We start from the raw sequence: 16,134 nt of genomic DNA on the forward strand, positions 1-16,134 counted from the left end.
GCCTGCTAAACTCCCGAGTGAGAGGCTCTCAGCGCGGGCGGGCGCAGCAGCGCTCGAGACCATGCTTTCGTCACACACCAGGTACCCAAAAGGAGAAAGGCAAACCCTTCCGGAAACGGCAAATGGAGGACCGCAAAGAGGGAGCGTAGGGGGCTGGCCCACGGCAGGTGAGGCTGGGACGCAAGGCCTGGGGGCGGGGCCATGGCGGGAGGGGGAGGGGAAAGCAAGGCTTGGGGGCGGGGCCACGACGGGCGAGGGCGGGGCGCGGGGTTTGGGGGCGGGGTCATGGCGGCGAGGGCGGGGCGGCGCCGTGGGGGCGGCGGTGCTTCGGGTGACAACGGTCAGAGATGAAGGTGGCCGCGGCGCAGCGGGAAGCTCAGCTGCGCGGAGCGCGGTTGGCAGCCAGGCCGCTCCTGTAGGACCCCCGGGCCGGGGTGACGGGATGGGGACCCGACTCGGGTAGTGAGACGCCTGCGAGCGGAACTTCAGCCGGAGGGGCTCGCTTGCTCCCATCAGACTCGGCGACCTCCTCCACCTGCTGCCGCTGGGCCCCGCGTCTGGCGGGCCACGACGGCGTCGGCGACGGCGACGGCATGTGGCGCTGGGTCCGGCAGCAGCTGGTGAGTGAGGGCTGGGGCCGGGCGGCGCGGGCTAGGCCGCGGCGGGGGCGCGCGTCTCTCCCTCGGCCGGGCCGCTCGGGGATGCGCTGCTGCCTGCGGCCGCTGCGGGTCGCGAACGGCGCGGGTCCCGGGGACACTGAGGCAGCGGCGCAGGGCACGGGTCAGGCGGCTCTCCGGGACCCAGAACTAGGCTCGTGCAGGTTCCGAGGAGGTCTGAGTCCTCTCGGCCTCCCGGCGGAAGCCAGCCCTGGGCCTAGGAGGGAGGAGCGCCGGAAGGTCCTCACCGCACACCCCTGCAACTTGTCTGTGACTCGGTCACCCCTCCTCAAGGCGGTTAGAATGCACGGGGCTGGAACCATTGGGTAGTTAACTACCTGAGCAAGAAAGCGAACACCTCAGGGTGACTTAAGTGTCTAAAAATGCTCACCTTTCCCAGAAATGATTCACGGATGAAAACCTCTCATGCCTCCTGGCACCTGCAGCCCAGGAAATACAACGCGTAGGCCACGGTGACAGACTAGACATCAATCAGTTCAGTGCGAGGAACGCTAACCTATATACTTTTAAATTTTCGACACCACATCAACTGCAGTGTTTCTGGTTACTAGATTTCAAGGCAGTGATACATCTTAGCGAGGCAGAAAGTTACTGCTTTGAGACCAAAATATTCATACTTCTTTCCCCCTGCGCTAGAACAGCTTTTCAAGTAAAAACTAACAAGTATGTATTTCAGTCAGTCTCTTGTTTATTTTACAGTGGGCAATCCTTCTTAAATAAAGCAGTCTCAGAAATAACCCCAGAACTGCCTGCCATTCCCTCCTACAAATGGTGGGGCTTTATTTTTAGCAACTGTTGCAAATTGAAGTATTCCAGCTTTATTGGGAATCCAAACTAATGATGTCATTTGATCCACACTGTTGGCTGCCTTGGTTTCCTTTCGGTAAGCCGGTAGTACAGCACGGAAGTTAATTACCAATCGATGTGCCTTTTGATTTCCCAGACTTCGTGTGAAGAACGCCTGGCTTAACACGGTTTGTCTGATGTGGTTGTGTGGCAGAAAGATCATTTTTAAGTGGGTCTCTTCATGTATTTCCCAGTATGATAAGACAGTGTGTCTCAGGGTGAGGTACTTGTGTTAGCTCGACAGAAATCTGGTAATGTTGGGGAATATGCCTTTAAATGTTCACAGCTGAAGGAAGAACCAGAAGCTCTGTGATCATTTACAAATCAGCTGTCTTATTGGACTGAATAACAAAACAAATTAAACAAGTTGCCCTGCATTAAAACAAAACAAAACAAAAGAACGCTATCTCTGATGTTTAGCTGCCTGTCTCTGGTTTTTCTTTGAAGACAATCAGGTCTTCAAGACCTGTGCCAAAGCAGGACTTTGCATTGCTGGCTAAGTTTGTGTAATAACTTAAATTACAAATTAAGGACAGTGTGTAGAGAATAGTGAAAATATTTTACACTGACTCAGTAATAAATGGCCATTCTAGTTCAAAAAGTCTGGATTATTCTAATAAGTGCTCACTGGGTTGAGTCACAAGCAGTAGGTTAATTGTAAAATTTATAAATGGAAAAATTTGAGGAAATCAATAAATCAGAAGAACAGATTATTTTGCATTTACAGAACACTATATGAATCCTGAATTCAACTAATACTTTAACCAAAAAAGTGTACTTTTGTTTCTAAATTTCTTATTACTGCTTAGTGTGTGTGTGTGTGTAAATAAGTAAGTCAGGACAACTTGTGGGAGTCATTTCTTTCCTAACCTGTGGGTCCTAGGAGTACAACTCAGGTCCTCAGGCTTAGTGGCACTCACATTTGCCTCCTGAGACATCTCACTTACCTTTCTGTCATTTTATTACAGAGACAATTCTATGTTCTACTTATTTATTTGCAATTGAAAAATGATTGATTTCTTACCTCTATAAAATATTTTTGCTGCCTGACATAATGAAAACTCATGACAAAATCTGGTATTTTCCCTTAATGAAAATAGTGAATTTCATATTTATATTTCACACTAATTTTCAAATCATTTATGCTAAAAGTTATTATGTTATTACATATTTCTGGTATATTTTGTATTCATAGTGTCTCCTTTTTCAATAACATTTTTCAATAACTATTATATTATTAACAGCATCTCAGTTATAACAACATAGGACCTTTAGGTGTCTGGTATATTATTATTATCATTGTTAGTAACTACTATCTTGCCAGTACTGGCAGTCAAACCCACAGCTTTACGCATGCTAGTGGTAGCTGTTGACCACATGCAGTCATTAAAATTTAAAATTTATGTTCATTTAAATTTAAATGTTTTAAAGAATTTTTTCTTTTCTTTTTGGTTTTTCGAGACAGGGTTTCTTTGTGTACCCCTGACTGTCCTGAAACTCACTCTATAAACCAGGCTGGCCTTGAACTCACAAAGATCCTCCTGCCTCTTCCTCCCAAGTGCTGGGATTAAAGGCATGCGCCACCACTGCCTGGCTGAGAAAAATGTTTTCAATAGCATATTTATGCATACAAAAGTCCTTGTCAGGAAATAGATGGTATAAGGGTTCTTTATAGGACAACATGAGGCCGTGTTTTCACAGAGCTGCTGTGTAGGTATATGCTGATCCTGGCGATGCATGTGCAAGCCATGATGAGGCTTCTACGCATGATGTTCTCAGCACCATAGGGTTGAGTGTAGGCTTAGTGTGGAGTGTGTTTTATGAATAGAGGAGGAAATAATATTATTTCTGTGTTTCGCAATATAGTGACAAAACTTAAGTCTCACTGACCCAGAAGAATACAGAAAATGATTGCGACTACACAGAAGCGCAACCTGCAGGCAGGTGTTTCTTTACCTGTGATGGAGGCCTGTAATCCCAGCATCCGGGAGGTGGAGGAAGGAGGATTGTGAGCTGGGGTAGGGTGGAGTTCTTAAATTGTTCGTAAAGGCCCCTTCAGATTTGTACTGGTTATTGTGAAAGGAGGCTTCACTGAAAACATTGGCAAGCTCTTAGCCAAAACTCCCTCGATTTTATTATCTAATGTTTCTCCACACTTGCTTGTATCTGTGCTTAATTCTTCCTTTTTTTCTGCTGTCAGAGAAAGTGAAGCCCTCTTTTTCCAAGTTTACCAGTTCCCTTGTGGTTTTGATACTGCTTTTCATCATAATTCTTTATAGTCCCGGTCAATTATTATTTGAGTATATGTCCTTTCTCTTTTCCTTTTGCCTGTAAACACAATTAAGCTTCCCTCTCTTAACTTTCCCTGCACAGTACCTAACTGCCAAATGTTCTTTAATTGAATAAAATTGAAAAAAGGTTTATCCTGCATAATAATTCTATCTAATATACTTGAAATGTGGTTCGGTTGAAATTTTAACTATAAAACATAATGGTTTATAAGAACAGAAGAAAAATGTGACATATCTCAATTATATCTATTTCTGTGATAGTCAGGTGACTTAGCAGGAAAAGATACTTGTCACCAAGCCTGATGTGCTCAGTTTGATAAACTCTGGGATTCACTTGGTAGAAGGAGAGAATTGTCTCCTGAAAGTTTGTCCTCTGACTTTTACATTTGTGTGGTAACATGTACCCACTCCCCAACTATAAATATAATAAAAAATTGTTCATTTTTAAAATGTGGCTATCTTAAGTTTAAAATTAACATATGTGGCTTGTATCCATTGCTCATGTTTTATTTTTACTAGTACCACTATATATGACATCAAAAGTAAGCCTTGGTTTCTATGGAGCACATTAAGTCTGTATCTTTATTTTTTTTTAATTTTTTAATAAAAGGTTTTTTTATTTGTTATTGTTTATTCTCATATGTTACATCCTGACTACAATTGTTTCCCCTCCTTCCTCTTCCCCCTGTTGTGAAATATTTTAACTGGGCAAAGATTTGTTTATGCTGCAGAATATTACTTTAACTGTGTAAAAGTGTGTTACTTTTGTTTATGCTGCATTTGTTTCACCTTGCCTGTCTAAGGCACCTGATTGGTCTAATACAGAGGTGAACAGCCGGTAACTAGGCAGAGAAAGGATAGGTGGGGCTGGTTGGCAGAAAGAATAAATAGGAGGATGTAAGCAGAGACTGCTCATTCGTTCTTGGCCACCCAGACCCAGACCCGAATAATAACACAGAAACTATATTAATTACAACACTGTTTGGCCAATAGCTTAAGCATATTTCTAGCTAACTCTTTTTTTTTTTTTTTTTTTTTTTGGTTTTTCTAGACAGGGTTTCTCTGTGGTTTTGGAGCCTGTCCTGGAACTAGCTCTTGTAGACCAGGCTGGTCTCGAACTCACAGAGATCCGCCTGCCTCTGCCTCCCAAGTGCTGAGATTAAAGGCGTGCGCCACCACCGCCTGGTCTAGCTAACTCTTACATCTTAAATTAACCTATTTCTATTAATCTGTGAATCATCATGAGGCTGTAACCTACCAGTAAGGTTCTGGTTGGTGTGTTTCTCCTTTGGCAACAACAAGACTCCTCCCTGACGCTGCCTACTTTTTCTCTGTATCTGTTTGGAATTTAGCCATTAAGCAGCTTCTTTAATAACCAGTGGTAATAAAACATATTCATAGCATACAGAGGGGAATCCCACAGGAGGTGGAGAATGAGGGAGATGCCTGAGGCCAGAAGCCAGGCAGCTGTTAGCCAGCCAGAAGGGAGATACAGTGAAAGTAAGAAGGAAAGAAAAGTAAGAAGCCCTGAGGCAAAAGGTAGATAAAAAAAAAAAAAAAAAAAAAAAACACCAGGTTAGTTTAAGTTAAAAGAGCTAACCAGAAATGTGCCTAAGCTAGGCCGAGCATTCAGAACTACTATTAAGTCTCTATGTTATGATTTGATAGCTGATTGGTGGCCTAAAAGAAAAAGCCCTGATTACACCCCCCAGCCTCTCTTTTCCCCTAAATCCACTCCTCTATTTCCCTTCCTAAAAGGACAGGCCTCCCGGGAATATCAACCAAACATGGCATTTCAAGTCGCAAGAAGACTAGGCACATTCTTCATATTAAGGCTGGAGGACGCAACCCAGCAGGAGGGAAAGGGTCCCCAAAGCAGGCAGAAGAGTCAGAGACAGCATTTGCCTGTTCCCACTGTTAGGGGACCCACAAGAACACCAAGCTACATAACCATAACTTATACGCAGAGGGCCTAGGTCAGACCTCTAGAGGCTCCCTGATTGTCAGTTCAGTCTCTGTGAGCCCTGGTTAGTTGATTCTCTGGGTTTTCTTGTGTCCTTGACACCTCTAGCTCCTGCAATTCTTCCTCCCCAAGCTCTGCCTAATGTTTGACTGTGGATCTCTGCATCTGCTCCCATCAGTTGCTGAATGAAGCCTCTCTGATAAAGAATTATGCCAAGCTTCAACCCAAAAGTATCACTAGGAATCATTTCATTGGCTGGCTTTATTTTATTTTTCTGGTGGTGGTTATGTTTGGTTTCTATCCTAGGTCTCTTGGGCTATTGAACTATCTAACCTCTGATGAGAAAGTTTTTTGTTTTTTTGTTTGTTTTTTTAAAAAGAGAGAGAACTCAAAGGAAGCCGGATGGTGGTGGCACACGCCTTTAATTCCAGCATTTGGGAGGTAGAGGCAGGCGGATCTCTGAGTTCGAGGTCAGCCCGATGTACAAGAGCTAGTCCCAGGACAAGCTCCAGTGCTACAGAGAAACCCTGTCTTGAAAAACAAACAAACAAAAAAAAACCCCCAAACCAAACAAACAAACAAACAAAAATCTCAGAGGAAACTGCAACAGAGGTGCTCTAAAATGTTGGCTCATCTGAGCCATCCGCTTCTATTGGAGATTTTTTTTAGAAGGTCTTCCTTGAACAAACCTTATTTTCCATAGCCTCTCACTTCCTTTGAAAACAAAATCAAAATCTCTTCTCCAAAGTAACATACCTTTTGACTTAAATTTTGAAGTCAAAGCATTTTCAAAATATATAGGTTGGATTAATCCAACAGCATTATAATATATATGAATTTGGGTGGCTAGGTTTGTGTTAGGCTCTGGCCTGTGCCTATGGCTGAAAAGCCTCCAGGCAAACTGCTTTTTTATAAATGTGCATCCCAAAAGTTGATCGCCAAATGAAGCACGATTAATAAAAATTCAGAGACAGAAATTGTGGTTTAACCTGAAGACCAGGAAAACAAAGCAGCCAGCCACTGGCTCTTACCTCAACTTCAGTCCAAAAATGGCGATCCTGCATGAGACTGAGTCTGTGAGGTGTCTTCCTCTCTAGGGCTGGAATTAAAGGTATGCACCACTGGGATTAAAGACATGTACCGCCCAGTTTCTGTGGCAATTTAGTATGGCTACTGGGATTAAAGGTGTGTATTTTACTCTCTAATCTTCAGGCAAGCTTTAATTTATTAAAATACAAATGAAATACCACTACAATATCCTAGGCTGGTCTTAACTCATGGTCTTCCTGTTCGATCTCCTGAATGAAGTAATTATGAAAGTGTGTTCATAAGTCTGAAGGTTTTCTTTTGGTCAAGGTGAAGTGTTCGAGGTGTCTAAGTATTCCCAGGCTCACTCAGGGACCTCGCATCAGAGCCTGGTGAGGACCGTTATTGTCATTAAATGCCTTTTAGGTTCATGTTGTCCATACTAGTATTCACGTGTGACTATGAAAGACTTAAAAAATATGACTTCTGATGTGTGTTTGAAGTACATACTGGCCTTTGAAAACCTAATTTGTTGAGGACATTAGGATTAACTATCACATAATAATTTTAATTGGAAATTATGTTGAGATATGTAAATATAAAGATATATTTTATTAAATTGTTACATGTTTACTTTTATTGGCCTTTAAATGTGAAAGCTAAGGAAATAACATATTTGGGTATTTCTGTTTTATTACATTGCGGTAACTGTAGCCTCTCTCATAAATAAATTTAAGAAAATTTTCAGTTCTAAGGACTTCTTGATTTTATTCATGCGTTTGTTCTTTAGTTTGTTTCCAGAATTGTCTAAATAAGGAATACCTTATTTTTCAAAATGCAAAACTTTTAAAAATTGAGTTCATGTACAGAGTAGATCCCATTCTTTGCTTTGCTTTTTCCCCTGGAATCTCTTTATAAAATTCAGTATAAGAAATGTGTATTTTATCAGTATGGGAGAGATTAAGGCTTATTTTTACTTTAGTTTGGGGATTGTAAGTGTATGTTTACTTTTAATTCTTCTGTATATATGGTTATATGTATGCTTTCCCCAATGTTGTGAATAAGTTCTACAACAAATTTCTTTTGCTTCTTATCACTTGAAAATGGCTGTGTGAGACATTTAGGATGCTGTTGTTTTTTAATGCTGACGAGCTCACTTAAAGTTATCTCCATAGTTCAGTGGAAATGTGGCACAGCAGCAAGAACGAAGTCTAATGTAGGTGTAGTACGTCTATCATTTCAGAGTTTGGGAAGCTGAGGCAGGCAGATTGAGAGTTCCAGGCTTATATATAAATTCCAGGATTATAGAGTAAGAATAAAGTATGGAAAACATAAAAAAATGAGACTGTGTATTCAGCAGAGACACCATTTGTTTGATTATTTGTTTTAATGGGTATTTTTGTTTTTATTGGTTTGTTTTGTTTTTGAGACAAGGTCTTGGCTTGTGTTGCCCAGGCTACTGGAACTCACTCTCTTCCTTGTCAACCTCCCAAATCCTGGGATTACAGTCACATATCACCATGCCCAGTTTAAGTTCTCAGTTGGTTGAGTCTACATGTGGACCACAGTAGTACTACATTCTGTCTGAGTTAACCTGTGCAGAAAATCCTAAACTGTGATTTCTCTTTAGGAAAATTTACATCATATGCCAAATTTCCACATTTCACTTGGAAGTAAAACACCACCAAGAAAGAAATAAATAGGATAATGTTTGTAATACATTAACTCAGTCATTCTCCTATATTTTACGAAGGTTATGATCAAAACATATTATATGTATGCATGCAGTGCATATGCAGTTAATGCTTATGTGAAGCAGGCATTCATGATATGCTACTTATGGTCTGTATTAGGAAAAATTTCAAGTATATATAAAAATATAGAAAATGATATATAATGAGACCCCATTTATCCTTTTTTTTTTTTTTTTTTTTTTTTTTTTGGTTTTTCAAGACAGGGTTTCTCTGTAGCTTTGGTGCCTGTCCCGGAACTAGCTCTTGTAGACTAGCCTGGCCTCGAACTTTCCAGAGATACGCCTGCCTCTGCCTCCTGAGTGCTGGGATTAAAGACGTGTGCCACCACCGCCCGGCCCCATTTATCCTTTAACCAGCTTGGTAATTATTAGCTCGAGCCAGTGTCACTGGGTCCCCTCGCATACTGTCTCTACTTCCTGACTAATTTTAAATCAAACCTTAGATATTATTACCCATAATTATGTTTCTATCTCCAAAGAAAAGAAATCTTAAGTATATGACTACTGTAATATTCTATGTATTTCCATTTTCCTTTCTTTCCTCCTAGTCTCAAATTTTAGAAAGCAGTTCTTTAAAGTATACTGCCTTTTTCTTGTGCTAGTGCCTAAGGAGAAGAAATTATATAGAGATCAAATGAATTTTAAAAACATCTTGCTGGCCGGGCGGTGGTGGCGCACGCCTTTAATCCCAGCACTTGGGAGGCAGAGGCAGGCGGATCTCTGTGAGTTCGAGACCAGCCTGGTCTACAAGAGCTAGTTCCGGAACAGGCTCCAAAACCACAGAGAAACCCTGTCTCGAAAAACCAAAAAATAAATAAATAAATAAAAACATCTTGCTTCAGAATATCATATTGTATATCCTGAACTTGTGTAGTTTTTACTTGTCACTTAAAATGCTTTGCCTATGATATGAAATATAAAAAGAATATGTGCCCTCCAAATTTTGAGGGAGCAAGTCATGCTTTTGTCTTCCTTTCTAAAAAGGATGACCCAAACCCATTCTCTCCCCTCCCTCTTCCGCCCCCAGGCTAAAGCAGTCTTGCTTCTTTCTCTGCTCTCCCTGCCAGCCCCCCCACCACACACACACACACACACACACACACACACACACACCAGGCTAAGGCCTCTTCCCTTGATTGCTGCAGTGCTTCCCAGTGGCCCTGTGGTCTGTTTGTCAGTAGCCAGCCAGAGAGATCTCACATGTTAGTCCTGCCTGTAATACCTCTGTTTGCAGCCTCCCCAGGGCTCTGCTTACCTTCTTTTTATCTGTGTCCTAGCCTGTTCTCCAGATTACTTCTCACTCCCCATATACTTTCTTTTTCTAATAAAGTTTTTTTTATTAATTCTTTTTTTTAAAAAAAATATTTATTTATTTATTTACTTATTTATTTATTTATTATACAATATTCTTTCTGCTTGTATGCCTGCAGGCCAGAAGAGGGTGCCAGACCTCATTACAGATGGTTGTGAGCCACCATGTGGTTGCTGGGAATTGAACTCAGGACCTTTGGAAGAGCAGGCAATGCTCTTAACCACTGAGCCATCTCTCCAGCCCCGTTTTTTATTAATTCTTAGAGAATTTCATACAATATATTTTGCTCAAATTCATTCCCTTAACTCCTCCCAGATCCTCCCTTTCCTCCCTACCCACCAACTTTCAGAGCATGCATTCATATTTCCTCCCTTCTTCCCTCATCCTCTCCCCCTTTGCTCTCTCTTTCTCTCCTTCCTTTTCTTTTTCTCCCTCTTGAAGAAATGGGTGAGGCCAATTTGTGTTGGCTGACTGCTCCTGAGTTTAAAGGCCTTCCCCAGAGCAAGGCCAGCACACCAGGTGTCACACCATGGAAGCAAACCTATTTTCCCTCCCTTGGCAACAATCAAATGCAGATGGCTCTTTAGGGAAGGGTGTGATTTCACATCTAACTCACCTCCTCCATACTGAGATTTTGTTTTCTCTAGCTTGATCTTATGCAGGTCTTATATTTATATTTTCACAGTTGCTATGAATTTGTATGTATATCTGCCTTGTTGTATCTGGAAAAGTTTATTTGAAGTCATTTAACACCTCTGGCTCTTAAAATCTATCCAATCTCTTATACTTAGATCCTTGAACCTTAGGGGAAAGGTTTTATACAGACATCCAATCAGAGCTGAGCACTCTGAAGTCTTTTGTTCTCTACATGTTGACCACTTTTGGGTCTCTGTGCTAATTGCTGTATATTGCAAGAAGAAGCCTCTCAGTTGGGGGGTGGGAGGACAGGGATCCATGGAGATGGCTACAAGTCATTAAGAGTCATTTATTGGCTTGTCCATTTAGCAGGTTAGTAGTAGGTTTTCCCCTAGGGCTCATGATCTATCTTGCCACAGGTTCTTGGCCTCACTAAGAATGTCTCATATCTCATGGAGCAGGCTTTAAAGCTAATTCAGTAGGTCACTCCCAGAACAGTCACACTACTGTTGCACCAGTGGGCATATCTTGCCGTGCAGGTTGTGATTGTAGTTCTCAGTGTTCATAGCTGGATGGGACTGTTGATTACTTTTCTCTTCTGGTAGTGTGCAGCAGTAGAGATACGTTTCCAGTTGAGTGCCAGCTGAACATATCCATGTTTTATAACTCAAGTTTATGGTGTTTTCAGCAGTAGGTTTTACTGTCAAGTTCTTGGGGTAACCAATAAATAGCATTGGCACTAGCCTGTAATTGCAGGAGGCGGTTGACAACTCAAAAAGGTAACTCATTCCTAGTACTAGGAGCTTCACTTAGTAATGGATGCGATCTAGTTGGGATTATTGTTCAGTCACTATAAAGTCACTCAGTTTTAACTAGAAGCTTCCACAATAATAGGTTTCTATGTGACTTTTTCAAAAGTTCTTCTGGGTCAGTTATTTCTCCCTATATTCCCTCTTCTACCCTGTCCTTCCATCCCTCAAGCCATTTCATCTTTCCTGTTCCATTTCCCCCTTCCCCCTTTCTCCTTTTATAATACTGTATATTTTTTCTTCCTTGATAAAGCCCCCTCCTCTCCTATGTCTGCTGATCTCCATGTGTATACCATGGCATGCTGACACCCTCTCCTATGGGAATACACAAAGTAAAAATAAAATGACTTTTAATAACTATTTATAGCTATAGATGATGGTTTTTCTTTTCTAGCTATGCCTATAGTTATTTGAGTATTATTTGAGTTATTTATGTTCTATTTTCTTTTTTTTGAGACAGAGTTTCTCCATGTAGCCCTGGATGTCCCATGTTGCATTCCTCATGCTGTGGTGACCACCAGCCATAAATTTTTTTTTTTTTTTACCAGCCATAAAATTATTTTCACTGCTACTTCATAAATGCAATTTTGCTACTGTTATGTAAGATAATGCAAAAATCTGTGTTTTCCAATGGTCTCAGGTGACTCCTGTGAATAGGTTGTTCAGCCCCCAAAGTGGTTTTGGCCCACAGGTTGAGAACCACTGTTCTAGAGCCTCTTCCTCTCCCTGACCCCCTAAACTTTAAGTTCTTTAATGCAGATTTAAAGGGAGTTAATGCACTAGTTCCTTGCCAATGTTAATTAATGTTTTGTTCCCCAGTTGGTGGAACTGTTTGTAGGAGGTGTGACCTAGAGCAGGTGTGTCACTGGGGGCCTGGTTTCGAAGTTTAAAAAGCTCACTTCATTCCCAGTTAGCACTCTCTCTCTTTCTGCTCCCAACCTGCAGACAAGATGTGAGCTCTCAGCTTTCTGCCACTGTGCTTTTGCTCTGCCATCATAGGCTCTAACCCTCTCAACAAACTCCACTGTCTTACCATAACTATAGATAAGTAACTAAGACCCTCTGCTAAGATTATTTTACTACTGTGTTTGCAGGGATGGTATGCTAATTGCTTTTTATTGCTGTGATAAACACAATGACCAAAAGCAACTTGGCAAGAAAAGAGCTTACTTTATCTTAGGGTATATAGCCGATCGTTTATGAAGGGAAGTCATGGCAGGAAGCTCGAGGCAGGAACTGAGTCAGAGGCCATGGAAGAACGTGTGACACTTACTGGCTTACTCCCTGTGGCTTGCTCTCAATCTGTCTCACACACTGGGACATCAGTAATTTATCCAGAAAATAGCCCGTAGACTTACCTACAGGTCAGTCTGATGGAGGCATTTTGTTAGATGAGTTTCCCTTCTCCCAGTTATCTCTAGCTTGTGCCAAGTTAACAAAACACAGACCAACACAGATAGTCTTCTGAATTTGAAGGCAGAGTATCTGTTCCTCAAGAAATATTATAAACATATTTCTATCTATATTTCAGGAAATCCTACCTGTTAACTATTATAAAGAAAAAGTTGGGTGGCATAATCCATCACATGAATCGTAGTCTTTTGAGAGTAAAACTTTTTGAAACTAAGTTGATCTCTGGGTATAGAAGAGGTTAAAAATAATCTATCAGGCATGGTAGTCAGATTAGCTAGACATATTTCTCTTTCTGTCAGTAAGAATCTGTCACAGCAGAAAGCAAGGTACTCAGGGATGAAAAGCAAGGAACGCAGTAAGGAAAGCTTCTATAGCTCTCATATCTGATTTTTTTCTTGTAGCATATTTGAGAGTGTGAACTGTTTTTCCTTACTGAAGGTATGACTTAGTTCATTTGTTTCTGAAGGTAACGTACCTGTTCACCTTTGAAGAAAAGCACTGGTGGCTTAACTGCAGTACTTAAGGGGATTCAGCCAACGTGCAGTTTACAGCCAATAATATGTATAATCTGATCAGTTATTTAAACCAATAGTAAAATATTATATTAACCGGCCTGTTGACTAGTATTCTCTTTCTGTTGTTTGGTCTTAGGGTTTTGACCCACCACATCAAAGTGACACAAGAACTATTTACATAGCCAACAGATTTCCTCAGAATGGCCTTTACACACCTCAGAAATTTATAGATAATCGGATCATTTCATCTAAGGTAAGGATAAACAATTTTATTATGACACTGTAGATGTGGAGCTGGGGATATATTCGTAGCTCATTTGTTAGAATGCTTACCTGTCATTGTTTTATGGTGTTTTACTCTTTTGGCTTTTTTTTTGGGGGGGGGGCACCATTCCAGCACTCAAATAAATCACTCACAGAAGCTTATTCTTAGGTATGAATGCCCAGCCTTAGCTTGAATTGTTTTTTGTCAGCTTTTCTTAACTTAAATTGTCCTGACTACCTTTTGCCTCTGGGATTTTTTTATCCTTCTCTTACTTCTGTATTCTTCCTTTCACTCTTACTCCATAGCTGGCTCTGGAATCCTCCTTTTCTCCTTTTCTCCTTCCTTGATCTCCCTTCTCCCAGATTTCTCCTTCTGTTTATTCTCTCTGCCTACCAGCCCTGCCTCTCCTTTCTCCTGCCTCACTATTGGCCATCCAGCTCTTGATTAGACCATAAGGTGCTTTAGACAGGCAAAATAACAACTTCACAGAGTTAAACAAAGGCAACATAAAAGAATGCAATGCATCTTTTCATCATTAAACAAATGTTCCCCAGCAAAAACAAATGTAGCACATCTTAAAATAATATTCTATAATGCTAATGCTTTTCCTCGAACACTGATTTCATCTTTTCTTAGATGTCACCTTAGCTCAGCAGTCCCTCTTCTGTCCTTTTCTCTCTGCTGTCACCTTATTTCCGTGTATATGATGATGCTAACATAGTAGATCATTTGTGCACTGTTCCCATTCTCATCTATATTCTGAACATTTTATAGGTTTTAAAATAGCCTAATTTTTAAGTCTAATTTCTGTGTTTAAAATTTAATTTTAGTCATTTCCCTCTTCCCATTCCCCTCCCCAACTCCTCTCATGTCCCACTCCCAGCTGTCACTCTGTCTCAAATTTATAACCCATTTTTCTTTGTTACTTTTACATGTATAAGTACAACCTGTTGAGTCCATTTAATGTTGCTTGTATGTTTGTGACTTCATGACTAACCCCTGGGGAAGACTAATTCTACTGCTCTTAGCTTTCCTCAGTTGCCTGCCTCTGTCTAGGTGAAAAGCCCACTGAGATCTCCTCCTTGTGTGTTAGCATGTTTGTTGTGTTAAGTATCTATACTGTTGAGGTATTTTGGGTCATATTTCCCTGTCACAGTCTCACAACTGATTTCCTGGTTCTTTGGCTCTTGCTGCCTTTTTACCCCCTGTTCTATGCTATTTTCTGAGTCTTAGGTTCAGGAACTGTGTTATAGACATATCCACTGGGACCGGGAACCCCATAATCAGCTTTCTGCAGTTTGACTAACTGTGGCTTTTTGCAGTGATCTCTGTCTATTGCAAAGAGAAGCTTCCTTGATGGTGGGTGAGAGATACACTTATTCGTAGAAACAAAGAAAAGAATTTAGGATACAGTTAGGAATTATGTTGGTTTAGAGAAGTGGTGGTATTGTGTTCTCCTCTAAGATCCATGACCTCTCTAACCCTGGGTAGGTTTTCAGTACCAGACATGACTTCTCTCCAATTGAGTGGGTCTTATTTCCAACTAGAGAGATGTTGGTTACTGATAAAATATGATTGCCATTGATATAGATATAAATATGGATTTACCACTGATAAAGATAAACTTTTAGCAGTATTATAATGTGGGTCATTGTTGTGACTAATAGACATCACAGCTGGGTGGGACTACTGGTTGCTTCCCTCTGTTGGCAGCTTGTATAGCACCTTCCAATACTATGGAAGCTATCTGCGTTGGTGGTATAGTGGTGAGCATAGCTGCCTTCCAATACTATGGAAGCTAGTCTTCAAGTAGGAGGCTTTCAGATCAGATCCTCAAATATTAAATTCTAATATTTGAAATTCCCATCTGCTAGGACTTCACAGGTCCACATAAAACATTTTAGCTGCTGTTGGAAACTGAGAGTCCCCAAAAATGCTGTGATTAAATAAGTGCTTTTTTATATGGCTGTTTTCTTTTGCAGCCATTTAGGTTTGATGTTTTTGACCAAAGTTTCAGAAGTGTGTTTAAATAAGCACTCTCTTTAAAACATTTTAGCACAAGTCAAAATCTCCTTATGTTGCTTCCCTACTGTTGTGTCTCAGTTGTTTCTGGAACCTCGTAACTGTATTGCTGGCTGTCTCAGCTCACAGTGAACTCTTTTACCATTGAAGCTTAGCTGGATTTCTTGCTTCTATTGTGGCTTTTAAAATACAAAAATCTAACGACGGTGTAGATTTGTCTTTAAAGATGTTGAGTTTGTGTCAGTTAAAAGTGTAGATGTTTGGTGACACTGTTCTCTCAAGCTTCAGTGAGGCTGGTTTGATGTACTTCTTGTTTTGAGTCCTGTATTGTTGTCTGAGACACTTTCTACAAAACCACAAGGACCTTTGCTGCTTTTTCTTTTGTGTTATGTATTCATTTATGTATTTTATCTTTGAATACAACTATTGATATTTAACTCTTAATCCCTTTATTTTACTTTAAGCATCTTAGTGTATCTGATATGTTGGAGATGTATAATGATAAATCTTATTTGTTTGTTTGCTTTTTTTTGGACAGGGTGTCAATATATAGTCCTGTTTGTCCTGGATCTCACTGTGTAGACCAGACTGGCCTTGAACTCACAG

At 40.8% G+C, this 16,134-nt stretch overlaps 1 protein-coding gene across 9 annotated transcripts in view; it reads left to right on the plus strand.

Moving 5' to 3' along the window:
* The first annotated feature begins 326 nt into the window (after positions 1-326).
* The window catches only part of Atp11b (ATPase phospholipid transporting 11B (putative)), a 98,781-nt gene continuing 82,973 nt past the window's right edge, over positions 327-16,134 (plus strand). For 8 of the 9 annotated variants that reach the window (XR_009056271.1, XR_009056273.1, XR_009056272.1 and 5 more), the window contains exons 1-2: positions 327-620; positions 13,378-13,494. Coding sequence is in view for 6 of the 9 variants with exons in the window: in XM_057756767.1 (XP_057612750.1) it covers positions 594-620; positions 13,378-13,494 (144 nt within the window). In the remaining 3 variants the exon portion in view is untranslated. The remainder of the gene's footprint in view (positions 621-13,377; positions 13,495-16,134) is intronic. The other variant, XM_057756772.1, reaches the window with a different exon arrangement.

The sequence above is a fragment of the Chionomys nivalis genome, chromosome 24 (genome assembly GCF_950005125.1).
Source record: "Chionomys nivalis chromosome 24, mChiNiv1.1, whole genome shotgun sequence".
Taxonomy (NCBI): domain Eukaryota; kingdom Metazoa; phylum Chordata; class Mammalia; order Rodentia; family Cricetidae; genus Chionomys; species Chionomys nivalis.